At 40.4% G+C, this 17,500-nt stretch overlaps 2 protein-coding genes across 2 annotated transcripts in view; both read right to left on the bottom strand.

Moving 5' to 3' along the window:
* Positions 1–4,925: 4,925 nt before the first annotated feature.
* On the bottom strand, positions 4,926–11,884 carry LOC122267039 (juvenile hormone esterase). Its single transcript, XM_086536403.1, has 12 exons — positions 11,752–11,884; positions 10,320–10,532; positions 8,837–8,989; positions 8,351–8,498; positions 7,937–8,122; positions 7,625–7,818; positions 6,733–6,883; positions 6,435–6,613; positions 6,169–6,328; positions 5,848–5,977; positions 5,538–5,652; positions 4,926–5,390 (listed from the first exon to the last, which is right to left on the bottom strand). The coding sequence occupies exons 2-12, from the start codon at positions 10,512–10,514 to the stop codon at positions 5,046–5,048; spliced, it is 1,956 nt and encodes a 651-aa protein (XP_086392529.1). The 5' UTR covers positions 10,515–10,532; positions 11,752–11,884; the 3' UTR covers positions 4,926–5,045.
* Positions 11,885–13,966: 2,082 nt separating this feature from the next.
* LOC122255702 (juvenile hormone esterase) overlaps positions 13,967–17,500 on the bottom strand; it is a 9,441-nt gene continuing 5,907 nt past the window's right edge. Inside the window, exons 5-13 of the mRNA XM_086536402.1 lie at positions 17,253–17,400; positions 16,838–17,023; positions 16,526–16,719; positions 15,776–15,926; positions 15,478–15,656; positions 15,212–15,371; positions 14,873–15,002; positions 14,573–14,687; positions 13,967–14,426 (exon numbers count right to left, since the gene is read on the bottom strand). Of these exons, the coding sequence (XP_086392528.1) occupies positions 14,082–14,426; positions 14,573–14,687; positions 14,873–15,002; positions 15,212–15,371; positions 15,478–15,656; positions 15,776–15,926; positions 16,526–16,719; positions 16,838–17,023; positions 17,253–17,400 (1,608 nt within the window). The 3' untranslated portion in view covers positions 13,967–14,081. The remainder of the gene's footprint in view (positions 14,427–14,572; positions 14,688–14,872; positions 15,003–15,211; positions 15,372–15,477; positions 15,657–15,775; positions 15,927–16,525; positions 16,720–16,837; positions 17,024–17,252; positions 17,401–17,500) is intronic.

The raw sequence follows: 17,500 nt of genomic DNA on the forward strand, positions 1-17,500 counted from the left end.
GAGACTCTATGCTTATTTTTAACTATGGAAAACCTAAATAAGATACTGAAACAATGATCAGTTATCATTATTATTATAATTATTATCTTCACTACTACTACCGTTATTACAATAATTATCACAACTGCTACAATTTTTCAAGAAAAAACTTTGTTCTGTTTTTTAATCATTTGGTAATTCACGAGACACCTGCGATATATACTGATCAACTTCAGCAAAAAGTACAAATAATCTACGGACAAACTAATCCACATTTCATTGCTTCAGTGATCAGTAGCAGCTGCAAACGGTTCTTGTACGCAGATTACATCGACATTGTTTTTACGAATATAAAACTCCAGGTCATTAAGCCTAGGCTTAATACTACGCATATTCCATGATAGCGCCTAAACTCAAAGGGTATTGCTCATATGTAAATACAGCCATGACGGGGTTGTTGACTTATGTAAAGCTAACACTGCCACATGAACTAGTAAAACAGTCCGGGAACACCGACGTGCAGTTTCATCATTTGAGAATTAAGACTGCCTCTGGGTTCTTCTCATTATATAATGTGTATGCCAGGAGCTCAAAGTTTCTGACTAGTTCTCTACCCAATTTCCATAATCAAGGAACATTATGTATGGGAGATTTCAATGCTAGACACACACAATTTGGTGATCACCAGAGTAACAGCAATGGGGAGGAATTTAAACATTTCGTCAATAGAAGATCGATGACTGTATATGACACAGATAAACAGACTCATTTGGCAGGTGGCAGGTTAGATTATGTAATTGGCAAAAATCTTGTACATGGTAATGTTTGTACTTCACTGGTTCGAGAGTTAGTCAGTGACCACTTTGCAATCCTAACAGAGTATACTGTTGACAACAGCATAGCTCACAAAGCACCCAGACCTAAAATTACAATCCCACCGGGACTAGAGCATCACTTCAAGGCACGTGTTTATGACTGGTATAGTACCTATGTCGTAACCACTGTCGAAAATTACTCTCAGGACCTGATAAAAGTTGTCACTGACTACTACAATACATGGGTCTGCTCAAGAAAACTCTCAAAGAAAAAAAGTTCCCCAGTCCCTCACGCACCAAAGTGGATAAATGACCCCATCTTAAGTAGGGAGCATAAACGAGTTCAGGAACTTGCTAATTGTTATAGGGATAACATGACATCAGAAAATCTTTTACGATTCCTCAGAGCTAATAAAGAATTCAGAGAATTAAAGGCTCAAATTCGCAGTAAACATTGGGAGCAATTCCTGCAGAGTATTAACCACCAAACTTCTGCAGCTGAAGTATGGAGAAAAATCAGCAGGTTGTCAGGTAAAGCTGTCGCCACTCCGCAGTTCCACAGCCCATTAGAACAGGCCAATTTGTTACTAGATCAGTGGGCCAGAACCTCTCAGCTGAACTCACTTCCGCAGAGAATAAGAGATAAACTTAACACCACGAAAATAAACAGGAATTTTAACATTGCCATAGCCTGTTCTGCCACTGACCCCTCCAACTTTGCCGAAATAACTGAGTGGGAATTAAATAATGCACTTCGCAAGGGTAAGGCGACCGCCCCAGGCGAGGATGGCATCACTTATAGTGTACTTCGGCTCATTGCTCAGGTACCAGGTAACCCACTCTTACATCTTTACAGACTAAGCTTATCCCAAGGAATACTCCCAAGCTCCTGGACTCAAAGCTTAATCATTCCCATACCCAAACCGAACTCTGATAAGTACCGACCCGTCTCATTGACCTCATGTTTATGCAAGGTACTTGAGAGAATTATTTTGAGCAGACTTATGTATCGCATACGTGCCAAGTTAACTCCAAGACTGTATGGATTCCTCCCAGGACGTAGCACTCAGCACTGCTTTGCAGAGTACTTGACAAATTCTCAGCAAGGTATGCAAACTGTATTTCTCGATCTTAAATCTGCCTTTGATATTGCAAACAGAGACCTCATCCTTGAGCAACTGGCTAGCTTTGGTATTCAAGGTAAACTTTTAACGTGGATTCAAATGTGTTTATCAAACCGATCAGCTCATGTTCTCTTCAGGGGAATCAAAAGTACATACTCTAAAATGTTTGAGCTTGGCACACCCCAGGGGGGCGTACTTAGCCCCATGCTATTTAACGTTTTAATGCACAGACTATTAAGCAATATACCACTTGAGGGCAGTGATTCCATTATTTGTTATGCTGATGACATCTGCATTAAAACTTCATCCGAGGATAGAATGCAAAAGATTCTTAATGTACTGTCCACAAAAGCTACTGAGTGCGGTTTGATAATCTCAGTTGAAAAAACCAAGGCACTCAATCCTCTTACAATCCCACTGCCAAACTTTCATATAGATGACATTGAGCTAGATCTTTGCCACAAATACAAGTATCTTGGGGTGACTATTAACGACACAGAATTCATTATGAACTTAAAGAAAAGACTGTGGGAGTGGCTGAAGCCACTCAAGACTCTTGTTGGAAGAGAACATGGTGTCAATGTTAACATTGCAAGACTCTTTTACTTATCATATATACGGTCAGTCGTAGATTACCACGCCTTACACCTTGTATCATTTAGGGAATCAGAGTTAACTTGTCTAGAAATTGTACAGAACGCAGCCATGAGGATCATTCTCGGTGCTCCTAAAACAACGAGGATTGTGAACATGAGAAAGGAACTCAACTTGCCATCTATTTACGAAAGGATATCATACATCAATACTATTTTTGGTGTCAAAGCAATTAAAGAACCCTTCTATAATACAGAGTTCCAAAGGCAACTTAAACATAAGATAAAGAATCCAACTTTGCATAGCAGTGCCGAGTCGCCCTCAAATTCATGGGTGCAAATGACATACAAATCCATACACCAATTAAATATATCCTTGAGTAGGTTCCCATATGGACGTTCTATTCCACCATAGAAAATGTCGACATTGAACGTATTTTATACTGATGTCCCTAAAAAAGACACAGTTTCACCAGCTGTACTTAAGCAACACACCCTTGCAACCATTAATGAGCATCTTGAAACTCTGAATATTGACTATGAATGTTACACTGATAGATCCCTACAGTCTGGAAGTAGAGCAGGATGTGCTTATGTTGTATATAAAAACAATATTTTGCAGCACCAAGATTGTAGGAGGGTTCATGACTGGGCGAGCACTACGCAAACTGAGTTGGCAGGAATACTCATAGCCACAGACTATCTGTTAACTCAAGGCTCAGGAGTAATTTTCTGCGACTCGCAGAGTGCTCTCCAGACTCTGAACACCCTTGATAGAGGTGCTGGAAATATCGTAAATGATATAAGAATAAATGTACATCGCGCCAAGGAACGGGGACATGCTATACATTTTGTGTGGATACCATCGCATGTTGGAATCGCTAAACATGATCATGCTGATCGCTTGGCGAGGGCAGGATGTGATAAGCAAATTGTGGATATAGACTTTGGCATACCTCTTGCTAGGATCTCACACATAATAAGAACCTCCAATAGGGAGGACTTGATGGAGCTAACAAACTCTCAAAGACCTGAAAGCTGTAGCATAAAACATTTTGACCAGTTCTCGCAGGAGGGATTCATTTATGGGTCATACAAGACAAGAACAAGACAATGTGATATTGTGACTGCAAGAATTAGACTTGGATACAGAATGTATTGGCAGGTCAGTTCAGAATGCAATGTAGAAGAAACTAAATGCAGACTTTGCAACGAAGAGTATAAACGAACACTTGGACATTACATTTCAGAGTGCCATATGATACAACCTTTCAGACCACCTAGCATGAGGTACGCAGAGTTATGTAATTATTTCATAACATCAACTGTACTAGAAGATGTAATTATGCTGTATCCGAAATTCGGTATATGATACCCTATTATAACATTTATCAAATGTCTATTCACGTTGATATACTATAGAATATAATCATGTTATAGTAATACGTAGCACCGAGGTTACATTAAAGGTCACAACTGGTCAAGATCTAATCAGACAAAATAGGCTGAATTACTATTAGCCACAGTATTTGGTTAACTCAAGGCTAGGAGTCCGCTCGCCGGACCCTCGATATGAACACTGTAAATGTTGTAATATATACCAGAATGGATTACCAAGGTCAGCATGTTTCAGGCTTTGATTCTAGAGTACCTCTAATGGCTGAACTTGCGATTGCTAAAGGATCTAAAAGCTGTAACTGAGGCAGTCTGACCAGATGGATTCATGTTACATCGAATGTCTTAAATCTTGTCCTACAATCACATTAATTTTCCGTGAGTTTGTATATGTCTTCTGTATTAGGCTGATGAACTAAGATGCTTTCAACTTTCAATACTATAAATAATCTTTAGCCAAGAAATGTGGTGCAAAATCGTTTTGCTTTTACTTTCATTTGAACGACGGCGCAGCGCTATCACCTTCAATGCCGTGGGTTGCGGGGCCAAGACTGGAGTGAAATATTCTTTTACACTTGTTTATACTTGGTGGTCCACGATTATTCGTTTCAGAGATAACTTCCTGCTTTCGAGGTCATTTGTCCCTCAACAGCCACATACAGAATGGCAGCAACAAGTCATTTGACCATAAATGGAACGGAATCGGGTATGATGGTGGTGGTTGGCTGAGTCGATAGCTGTTTATCAATGAATCAAAGTTAAAATTCGCCTCGGTTGTTTGCGAAGATGTAAAACCCGATTTACTTTCATTACCTCGTCGAAAAAATATAAATCAATGAAAATAGCAAATAAGTAAATCACGTTTATGTGATAAGGCATGCTGTCCTAGAAAATACAGCATTCAACTCCATCTGTTTTCCCATCCAGTGCCACTTGCACTTTCCTGGCCACAGTGCACAGAATTCATTGATAAACGTATATAATCTTCGAAGGGTGACACAAAATAATATTAAAACAAATACAACAAAAACGTTTATTCACATGGCTGAAATTGGTCAAAAGGCATTCGAAAGGAAATGAAACCTAAACGGAAGATCAGGCACTTCTCTATTGTTTAGATTCAAAGCAGCACAAAGAAATTACAATTCGTCTTTGCTGTTCTGACTTGTGTCAGGCGCCTCAATTTGGTCCTCTTGTCTTGCCTCTTCTCCGGACTTCTGCTCAGCAGACTCCTCTTCGGAGCTTTCCGAGGTGGTGTCTGACTCGGCGCCATCTTGTTCCTCTGTGGTCTCGTGAGTACTTTCCTCTTTCGGCGTCGCCTCTGCGGCGTCTCCTTCTTCTGGGCTTGTGGGAACTACTTTGTCTTCCTCCTTCTGCGGTTCCTCTGCAGGGACCTCGTTCGGAACTGTCTGCAGGTTCTTGACCTTCTCAGGGTGGAGGATCAAGTTCTGCTTCATGGGCAGCGAGAACCAGAAGTCCCGGGCCTGCAGACGTAAGAAGAAGGACACTGTAAACAAGCAATCACTGACTCATAAAAGAGAAACAAAACAAAAGAAGGAAAGGATGGAAGTCGTAAAGAAATATGAAAGGGAAAAGGGAGAATGACAATAATCTCCCATCCTGCAACTCACCTCCTCACGAGTGTCATTCTCCATGGTGGGAGTCAGTGTGATGGCAAGGTGGTTCAGCTTACCGTCCGTCATCGGTTCCCACTTGAATCCCAGGCTATCGTCGGGAGTCGGGTCTCTGAGAGGAGAAGGGATTCTTACATCGAGATCTCTTCCGTACAGCGGAGAGAGTTTTGAGAATCTAATAATCACAAAGTAAGTTGTCTGTTGAACGATAGCTATAATGTTCTAAGTGTTAGCCTATTATGGATACCAATATGACTCCTTTACAAACCATGTTAAGAATAACATAGTTAAGAGGGAGAGTCCCTACCCCTTAGTGGCGAAGTTGGTCCAGAGAGTCGTCATGATGTCCCTGACTTTAAGGTCGTCCTCATCCTCCATCGGGGGAAATATCGGACCTCCTTCGTAAAGGTAGAAGAGGTCGTCCCCATGCGATACCCCTGAAAGAAAAATCCATATTTGTGGAAGAGTTTGTCACTTGAATAAATAAACGTCTATTTTCTATAGCATGATTTGTAAACAAGCCAAGCCATTTTCAAATATTGTAACAATGATCGCTCATTGTTTTTGTTTAGAGTTTTGATTTTTTTATACAAAGATCAGAGAGGACAGCGAGATATTTTATCCTTACATTCCTTGCCAAAATCGAGGCTGAAGAAATCTCCGATGGATCTCTTCCCTCGGTGATTCAGCTCATACCTGAAGACCTTTTTCTTCAAACGGGCGCTGTTGCGGTCGTGAAGGATGGACGTCAGGTCGTGGCAGATGCTGAAATGCCGATCACCGAACATCTAGAATGAGGGAAGCGAAAACTTCACTCCCGTGCAACAAATCCGTTCTTGTATATAGAAACACGTCGCTTTAACTTCACATTCACAAAAATATGCACACACATACATTCTTGACGTTCTCTGCATCCTCAACGTTGAAGTTGATGCCCCCGAGGTAGTGGTCGAAGATGAGCAGCGTCTGGTTCAAGGGCGAGATGTCGCCCTCGCAGAATTCCAGGGCCACCGGCGCCGCCTCCTCGAAGTTGAAGCGCAGGGAAGAGCGAAGTGCCTCGTTGCCGAACAGGGCTGGAGTGCGCAGTGAAGGCTAAGTCATTTCACATCATGAGGTGATTTCTTTCATCTGTTATGGTGATTTGGGTCACTTTTACACGGTGAAATAAAGCGATTCCAAAAGAGTTACTTACGGAGGGTGAGGAGCGCCCCTTCGTCTTTCGTTACTCCAGTGATGATGTCGATCTTTTTGTGCCTCGACTCCTTAAGCAGCTTCTCAGGGTCGTGCGGCAAGAAGGAGCCGTCAACGCGAGGTCCCAGCAGGAGGGGGAATATGTACCACATCTGTTACGGAGAGGAAGCATACGTCACATCTGTGAAGGGTCGAGCCTTGCTGTGTTGTGATTTATTGAGCTGTACATTTGATATTATGCCAACTGCCTCATAAGCAATGAAAATATTTGTCAATGTGAGAAAAGATTCTTAATGGGTTTGATATTATTTTAAAACTATTTCTAACGACACCTGGTTCAGTCTTAAAAAAAGACTTGATCAACCTTCTTTTATTTAGAAAGAGAAGTTGGGTTGAAAACTTGGCTGTTATATTGGATATAGCCAAAGCTGGGGAGAACGATAAGTGTTGTCAACAACTTCAAATTCTGTTTCATTTCGCGTTATTTCTCCCCTTCCATTCATTTTGAGCCCCCCACCCACCCAAAAAAAAAAAAAAAAAAAAAAAAAAAAAAAAAAAAAAAAAAAAAAAAAAAAATATATATATATATATATATATATATATTATATATATATATATATATATATATATATATATATATATATATATATATGATGTCTGTTCTTGCGCCTAGCAACTAAGAAATGGTCCCAAGGCTTTAAGGTGTTTGGTTATTGTGTGTCTATCCATTGGGGAGCCATAGGTATCACATGGAAAATGTATTGATTTGACTTGAATAGCTAAGACTGCTTCCTTGTAATCAATAACGTGGTGTATTGTCGTGCTATTTTGCAGACTTTTTGGCCCTAGTAAAATAAAAGGTGGATAAGCGTAAATCATCCGAAAGATCTTACAAATAAGTGAGAGTGGGTGGAGACCAGCCTCTCGGTGTCGATGCCTTGGAGACAGCGTATGATCTCCTCACTTCCCTGGTCCGTAGAGCAATTGAAAACCCCGGCAATGTATTGAGCAACTTCCAGGTGGGCTCCGCCAAGCGACCAAGGGCAGAGAGCCGAGCCGGATTGCAAAATCACTCGATGAAACAACCCTGTAAAGATTGGTGTTCAGGTTGAATTATTAATGGTAAGGGAAATATAACTGCTTTTCATTTTTCAGTTGTGCCTTCAGTCTCTCTCTCTTTCTTTCAGTAAAAGTCCGCGTCTCACCCAGCACGTAAGGCGACAGCATCAACAGGTGGATAGATCCTGCACCCGCGCTTTCGCCGAAGAGGGTCACCTGTAGGGAATCGCCGCCGAAGTGGTGAATGTTGTCCTGCACCCAGCGGAGGGCGAGCACCTGGTCCCTCAGGCCCTGGTTGCCTGGAGCCACGTCGTCCTCGGTGGAGAGGAAGCCTTGCAAAGGGAGGGACACGCTGAGACATAATGACCAAGACATCCGCTCGGAGAAAGGCTATTAGCGACACGAGCACCATCAATCAAAAGAAGAGTTACTTAGGACAGAAGCTCCTACCTTAAGGAAAAAATGCCAAATGCCCCGAACATAAGTAAACAGATATCCAGCCTACTAACACCCTACGCATCACACACACGACTCATGCATTTTCCAGATAAATGACCTACCTAGGAGGCCGAGACGATACTGAATGACGACTAAAACGACCTCATGGTTGAGCAGGGCATGAGGAGGGTATTCCTCTGCCCCTCCTGAGAAATATGCGCCACCGTGAATGAATACCATGACAGGTAATCGTGCTCTCTCGTCATTCGGCTGTGGGTGAACGAACGTAAGGAAATTACATCAACATTTTTCTTTGTATCTTACTCTCATTTCGCTTCTCTGATATCTATTATCTCCCTCTTTTCCCCTAATCTTTGGCAAGATGAAGGATACTTATATGAAATATAACATGTAAATATCGTCGACAAAGAAAGGAAAACAGTGAAAATGTTATAAAGCGTTACATGATAAAACGTAAACGCCGAATTGCAACACACACACAAATATATACCGTCTGCGCCCACTTCCTATCCATTCTACACACCCCCATCCCTCCCACTCTCTCTCTCTCCTCTCCTCTTCTTTTCTCAAATATTTCTTCCTCTTACCTTTGGAGTGAAAACGTTGAGGTAGAGGCAGTCCTCTTCGCCCCCAATCTCCAGGAGACCTTTGAGGAAGCCGGTGAACAGCGTTTGGGCGCAGGAGGGCGGTTGGGCTGTTCCGTTGCGCACTCCCGCCCACGGCTCGGCCTTCACTGGCGCCTTTGAGCAAGAGGTGTTCGGAGGAATCATTGATAGATTAAATGGGGGATTGCACATATAAGCTATGTACATACATACATGCATATATATATATATATATATATATATATATATATATATATATATATATGTGTGTGTATATATGTATATATATGTGTGTGTGTGTGTGTGTTTATATATTCATAAATGAATATATATATATATATATATATATATATATATATATATATATATATATATATATATATATATATATATATATGTATGTATGTATGTATATATATATATATATATATATATATATATATATATATATATATATATATTTATATACATACATATATATATATACATACATATATATAAATATATATATATATATATATATATATATATATATATATATATATATATATATATCATGCAACGAAAGCAATTGGTTTGGAAACGAAAATGATAGTCAGAATAATGCTGATGATAATTTCATTCACACTGATAGAGATTATAATTTCAATGATGGCAATGATAAGAATTAATGACGGAATTAGTTAACATGATAATAAAAAAAAAATAATAATAATTTGTATGTGATGTAAGTTGTAATGACAATAATAATGGTGGCGAGTACATTAAGAATAATATCTAGAATTACAATGATAATAATAATGATATTGATAACGATAATGATAACAAAATGATGATGATTATAATGGTACTAATGATGATTATGATAATAAAGATAGTAATAATAGTAATAATGTTGATAATATTGATTATAATAATAGTAATAATAATAGCAATAGAAATAGTAATCATGATAAGGACATGATGAAAAATAGTGATGACAATGATAATGATAACAATGATGATACTGATACTTGATGATAAAAAGCAATAGGTTACCCATACAAAAAATGGCGATCATGAAAGTAAAATAATGATACTAACAATGGTACTGATAATGATTAAAGATAATGATTAATATCAGTGTTATCATCAGAATCATCATTGTCATTGGGACTATTAACGTAACTGTTATCAATAATAACGGTGCATTGTTATAAAGATAATAAGGATAATGATCATGATAATTATCATCATTATCATTATTATCGTCATTTCTATCATTATGACTGTTATCATTGTCATCATCAATATCATCATCCCTATTGTTGTTATCAGTGTTGATATCATCGTGTTCATTATCATTGTCGTCATTATTATCGTCGTAGCTGTTCTTTCATGATTATCATTATCGTCTTCTGATGGCAACGCCTTTTACAACAGCATGAGCTGCGACGACGGAGACCAGCAGCCACTCGGGCAGTACCTTAAACCTGAGGTCGCCGACGGGGGGCTGGGCGAAGGGGATGGCGTAGTACGAGTAGAAAGTCTTGCCCTTCGTCGACTGTTCCTGCAGGCCGGACACCTCCCCGCCCGCGGTACCTACTATGGGGGCGGCCACCCCTTCCTCCCCTGCCACCACCGCCCACGCCAAAACCATCAGCACTGCCACTGCACGCATGTTGTCTGCTTCCAAGGTCTGCAAGGAAAGGAGGGGGTTGGAGGGCGTGGCTGCCAGCGTGTGGGGGAGGGAGGCAACGTAATAGAGGGGGGTGCATTTGCTGTATGGGTTTAATGAGACGCGTAGCTTTTGTTTGTGAGAATTAATAGTGTGCGGAAGGAGTGGGTGTGTTTGGACTTGTATTTGCAATGGTTGTTTGTACATAGGCTATACGCATGGTGTGTCTGTTCCTATGTTAGTGAGATTGGGTGATTGCATGCATATCTATGTGTGTGTGTAGTCGGAGTTTGCATGAGTGTGTTAAATCGTGTGAGTGCAAGCACGAATGTCGTGTTGGTCTTAGATTCGTAAGAATAAAGGAGCGACAGAACATAAAACTCTTAATCCCTAAGTACAAGTGGGCAGAGTGAGTGAGAGGTTGATAGCATCTGTTATCACGGAGCAGATGACCTTGTAGTAAGTCTCGGAGCAGACCGCTCGTGGAGACGAAGAGATAAGGGAAAGAGGAGATGCAGATAGGAGGAAATCTTAAAAGAATGAAAGAAAAAGTGAACTTGGAGTGAAGAAATGGAATCGAATATCTAAGTGAAAAACAATTCGCAAAAGAAGTGCATGATAAATATACTAAATTAAAGGGTTTCTAAAAGTGTATTTGTTCGGCTTTGATTCATTTATGTTGGAAACGAAGAAGAAACATGTTGCCGCGAGAAAATATTGAGAGAGACATATTATGAAAACACACAAAATAAGTCAAAGAAGTGAAAGTCAAAGAAATAAAACCATAACACAAAAGAGAAATAAAACTAAAGTTGTTGATTATAAATGCTATTAAAGCAAGTAATCGTTGAATTGCGGGGCAAAAACTAGATTAGAGAAAAAGTCTGAAGAAACAAAGGTAATGGAAATGAATATGAAAAGGGATGAAAAGGTTACAAATGGATGAATTGTTAGAAAGAAAGAAGAGAAAGAGAGAGTTATAATGTAATATGAAATTGGCTCATTTTAGTAGAATATACGCACAATATGATTGTCTATCTGTCTACCTATCTCTCTTTCTCTCTTTATATATGCACGGTACACACTCACAAACATACACACACACGCGCGGGCGCGCCCGCACACACACACACATATATATATATATATATATATATATATATATATATATATATATATATATATATATATATATATATATATATATATAAACCCCGATAAAAGAGAAGCAAGAACTTACGCAGTTCAGATCCCACTGCTTGGCTCCCTCACACCACGTTCTTCCGACCACCTCCGCGCTCAACAGGTCAGTGGCGAAGATCTTACGCCAAGTGGTTCCTCTCTCTCCATTATTGCATTATCGTCTCTTTTGACTGATAAGAGATGGTACTTTTAATATACATATACGCATAAGGAAACACTCTCTATTATGTATTTACCAGCGAGGAAACGATAAATAAATATAGAAAAAAAGTGAAGGCCTTTATTTCACATATTTAGATGGGTTTAAAAAGATAAGATGTCCGAAGGCGCTTAGTAACAGGCAAGTTGGCTTTTGTTTCATGACTGCCGCGCCCATGAGTGTAGGAGAAACATGTTTATTAATGTTATATGTATTTACCAATGAGAAAATGATAATTTTATGTTGAAAGAAGTGTCAAGGCTGCTTTCTCACATGGGTCTATTTCTGAAAGTGCATATCTTTATTAATCTTTTTCGTGTTTTTCATCTTATTAAGGTTCTCTTTCTTATCAAGATAATCCTGTTCTCTATTTCCTTCATGTCGCTGTCTCTGACATCCTTTTCTATCTCTTCAAATTTTGTGTTTAGATGTATATGTATTTATATATATATATATATATATATGTATATATATGTATATATATATACATATTTATATATATATACATATATATATACATATATAGAAATCTTTATCGTGTTTTTCTTGAAACAAGAATATCTCACAGCTGGTTCAGGCTTTGTTTACATGTTACGGGATTGGTCAAAGGAGCCTAAAGAATCATGTAAGGCGGTCGCTGATTGGCGGAATTGATTTGCCAGAATTACCATTAAATTACGGTGATAAAGTCGATTCCGCCAATCAGCGACCCTTACATGATTCTTTATCATCGTTTGATAAATCCCAGTTATTGTAGGCCTATGACGAGGCTGCATGAACATCTTATTTCCTGTGAATTTTATTTATATGAGAAAACAGTTGTCATCACTCTGATCATAATAAGTGTACATAAATGTTGATTTGCTGTCTGGTAAATTTAGCATTGTATTCTATTAAGTTGTTCATATACCGATGCGGTCTGTTTACCATCATAATTGTAGTTCATGGTCGAGTGCATTAGTGAGCCCCTGGGGCTGGATTCACTAACATACGATGGTAAGGCATTTACCAGCTGTCAACTACCAGAGCGTTTACCAGTCATGGCAAAGTGGGATTCATCAAGCGATGATAAGTCGCCTGGTAAGGGTAAAGAGACTTTATCACCGTAATTTGATGGTAACTCTGGTAAATCGATTCCGCCAATCAGCGAGTGCCTTACATAATATTTTAGGCTCCTTTGACCAATCCCGTAACATGTAAACAAAACCTGATCCAACAGCAAGACTTTTTTGTTTCAAGAAATGAGAAAGATTTCTTCTGTGTTAAATTATTTCTATATAAATTAATTTCCTAGAAAGCATATTCTATTGCATGATCTTATGGATCATATATAACGTAATGGTTTTCAAAAACATACTTTTTTTTTTTAGATTGCAGTCGAAAGAAAAGAAACAATGGCTCCACGCAATGGTGGTGTTATTTGTATCAACGTTTTCCAAAAAGAAATGCCAATCAAACCCTAAGATTATGAATAATTGTATCTAAATTAATGCAAACACAAAAATAATTTATATATTTATATGTTTACTGTTTTTTCAGCTGAATGTTATTAAAACAAAATGTTTGAATTTGTCAAATTATGCATTCCATGTATTATTTTCAGTTATTGTAGGCCTATGACGAAGCTGCATGAACATTATTCTCGCTTATTTCCGGTGAATTTTATTGATTTTTGTCATATTAATATGAGAATGAACAGTTGCCATCACTCTGATCATAATAAGTGTACATGCAAACTAAAGTGTCGCCTTAAATGTTGATTTTTTGCTGAGATAAAGCGAGATGAGAGAGTCATCGCTGTAGTTGCCAGTGGACATACCAGTGCTACAACCACTGGTAAATTTAGCATTGTATTCTATCATGGTAAGTTGTTCATGAATACCGATGCGGTCTGTTTACCATCATAATTGTAGTTACCAGCGTATTTATCATGGTAAGTGCGTTAGTGAATCCGGCCCCAGTACCACAAGCGCACTCCTGGCCACAGTGTACAGAATTTGTTGGTAAAATTATATAATCTACGAAGGCTGACACAAAACAATATCAAAACAAATACAACAAAAACGTTTATTCACATGGCTGAAATTGGTCAAAAGGCATTCGAAAGGAAACCTAAACGGAAGATCAGGCACTTCTCTATTGTTTAGATTCAAAGCAGCACAAAGAAATTACAATTCTACTTTGCTGTTCTGACTTGTGTCAGGCTCCTCAATTTGGTCCTCTTGTCTTGCCTCTTCTCCGGACTTCTGCTCAGCAGACTCCTCTTCGGAGCTTTCCGAGGTGGTGTCTGACTCGGCGCCATCTTGTTCCTCTGTGGTCTCGTGAGTACTTTCCTCTTTCGGCGTCGCCTCTGCGGCGTCTCCTTCTTCTGGGCTTGTGGGAACTACTTTGTCTTCCTCCTTCTGCGGTTCCTCTGCAGGGACCTCGTTCGGCACTGTCTGCAGGTTCTTGACCTTCTCAGGGTGGAGGATCAAGTTCTGCTTCATGGGCAGCGAGAACCAGAAGTCCCGGGCCTGCAGACGTAAGAAGAAGGACGCTGTAAACAAGCAATCACTGACTCATAAAAGAGAAGCAAAACAAAGAAGGAAAGGATGGAAGTCGTAAAGAAATATGAAAGGGAAAAGGGAGAATGACAATAATCTCCCATCCCGCAACTCACCTCCTCACGAGTGTCATTCTCCATGGTGGGAGTCAGTGTGATGGCAAGGTGGTTCAGCTTACCGTCCGTCATCGGTTCCCACTTGAATCCCAGGCTATCGTCGGGAGTCGGGTCTCTGAGAGGAGAAGGGATTCTTACATCGAGATCTCTTTCGTACAGCGGAGAGTTTTGAGAATCACAAAGTAAGCTGTCTGTCGAGTGATAGCTATAATGTTCTAAGTGTTAGCCTATTATGGATACCAATATGACTCCTTTACAAACCATGTTAAGAATAACATAGTTAAGAGGGAGAGTCCCTACCCCTTAGTGGCGAAGTTGGTCCAGAGAGTCGTCATGATATCCCTGACTCTAAGGTCGTCCTCATCCTCCAGCGGGGCAAACATCGGACCTCCTTCGAAAAGGTAGAAGAGGTCGTCTTCATGAGACACCCCTGAAAGGCAAATCCTACCTATAGTTTCTTCAAATTTGTGGAAAAGTTTGCCACTTGAATATCTAAAAGTCATATTTTTAAGTATACTTTGTAATCAAGCCCTTTTCAAGTATTATAACAACGATTGTTTTCTTATTGTTTTAGTGTCCGTGTTTTCTTTTCGTTCTTAAAACAAAAATTAGAGAAGACAGTGAGATTTTGATCTTTACATTCTTTGCTGAAATCGAGGCTGAAGAAATCTCCGATGGATCTCTTCCCTCGGTGATTCAGCTCATACCTGAAGACCTTTTTCTTCAAGCGGGCGCTGTTGCGGTCGTGAAGGATGGACGTCAGGTCGTGGCAGATGCTGAAATGCCGATCACCGAACATCTAGAATGAGGGAAGCGAAAACTTCACTCCCGTGCAACAAATCCGTTCTTGTATATAGAAACACGTCGCTTTAACTTCACATTCACAAAAATATTCACACACATACATTCTTGACATTCTCTGCATCCTCAACGTTGAAGTTGATGCCCCCGAGGTAGCGGTCGAAGATGAGCAGCGTCTGGTTCAAGGGCGAGATGTCGCCCTCGCAGAATTCCAGGGCCACCGGCGCCGCCTCCTCGAAGTTGAAGCGCAGGGAAGAGCGAAGTGCCTCGTTGCCGAACAGGGCTGGAGTGCGCAGTGAAGGCTACGTCATTTCACATCATGAGGTGATTTCTTTCATCTGTTATGGTGATTTGGATCACTTTTACACGGTGAAATAAAGCGATTCCAAAAGAGTTACTTACGGAGGGTGAAGAGCGCTCCTTCGTCTTTCGTTATTCCGGTGATGATGTCGATCTTTTTGTGCCTCGACTCCTTAAACAGCTTCTCAGGGTCGTGCGGCAAGAAGGAGCCGTCAACGCGAGGTCCCAGCAGGAGGGGGAATGTGTACCACATCTGTTACGGAGAGGAAGCATACGTCACATCTGTGAAGGGTCAAGCCTTGCTGTGTTGTGAATTATTGAGCTGTAAATTTGATATTATGCCAACTGCCTAAGTGAGGAAATATTCTTTATGAGTTTGACATTATCTTAGGACTATTTCTAACAATGGCCAATTTGAAGTAATCTCGAAAAAGACTTGATCAACCTTCTTTTGTCTAGAAAGTGGAGTTAGAAAGTCGAAAACTTGGCGGCCATATTGAATGTAGCCAAAGCTGGGGAGAACGATAGGTATTGTCAACAACTTCAAATTCCATCTCATATCGCGTTATTTCCCTTCCTTCCTTTAATTGTGTGCCCCCTCCCCCCTCTTTGATGTGTGTTCTTGTGCTTAGCAACTAAGAAATGGTCCCTAGGCTTTATATTATTGTGTGTGTGCCCAATGGAACACATGGGTATCACATTGAAAATGTATTGATATTACCTAAATCTCTGAAACTGCTTCCTTGTAATCAGTAACTCTTAACATGGTATATAGTCTTGCTATTTTGCAGTCTTTCTAACCTTTAAAAAAAATAAAAGGTGGATAAGCGTAAATCATCCGAAAGATCTTACAAATAAGTGAGAGTGGGTGGAGACCAGCCTCTCGGTGTCGATGCCTTGGAGACAGCGTATGATCTCCTCACTTCCCTGGTCCGCAGAGCAATTGAAAACCCCGGCAACGTATTGAGCAACTTCCAGGTGGGCTCCGCCAAGCGACCAAGGGCAGAGAGCCGAGCCGGATTGCAAAATCACTCGATGAAACAACCCTGTAAAGATTGGTGTTCAGGTTGAATTATTAATGGGAAGGGAAATATAACTGCTTTTCATTTTTCAGTTGTGCCTTCAGTCTCTCTCTCTTTCTTTCAGTAAAAGTCTGCGTCTCACCCAGCACGTAAGGCGACAGCATCAACAGGTGGATAGATCCTGCACCCGCGCTTTCGCCGAAGAGGGTCACCTGTAGGGAATCGCCGCCGAAGTGGTGAATGTTGTCCTGCACCCAGCGAAGGGCGAGCACCTGGTCCCTCAGGCCCTGGTTGCCTGGAGCCACGTCGTCCTCGGTGGAGAGGAAGCCTTGCAAAGGGAGGGACACGCTGAGACATAATGACCAAGACATCCGCTCGGAGAAAGGCTTTTAGCAACACGAGCACCATCAATCAAAAGAAGAGATACTGAGGACAGAAGCTCCTACCTTAAGGAAAAAATACCAAATGCCGTTGAACAGAAGTAAACACATATCCGGCCTACTAACACCCTACGCATCACACACACAACTCATGCATTTTCCAGATAAATGACCTACCTAGGAGGCCGAGACGATACTGAATGACGACTAAAACGACCTCATGGTTGAGCAGGGCATGAGGAGGGTATTCCTCTGCCCCTCCTGAGAAATACCCGCCACCATGAATGTATACCATGACAGGTAATCGTGCTCTCTCGTCATTCGGCTGTGGGTGAACGAACGTAAGGAAATTACATCAACATTTTTTTTTGTATCTTACTCTCATTTCGCTTCTCTGATATCTATTATTTCCCTCTTTACCCCTA

This window comes from Penaeus japonicus, unplaced genomic scaffold, assembly GCF_977035675.1.
Source record: "Penaeus japonicus unplaced genomic scaffold, GWHDUDI00000001_assembly GWHDUDI00000004, whole genome shotgun sequence".
Lineage (NCBI taxonomy): Eukaryota > Metazoa > Arthropoda > Malacostraca > Decapoda > Penaeidae > Penaeus > Penaeus japonicus.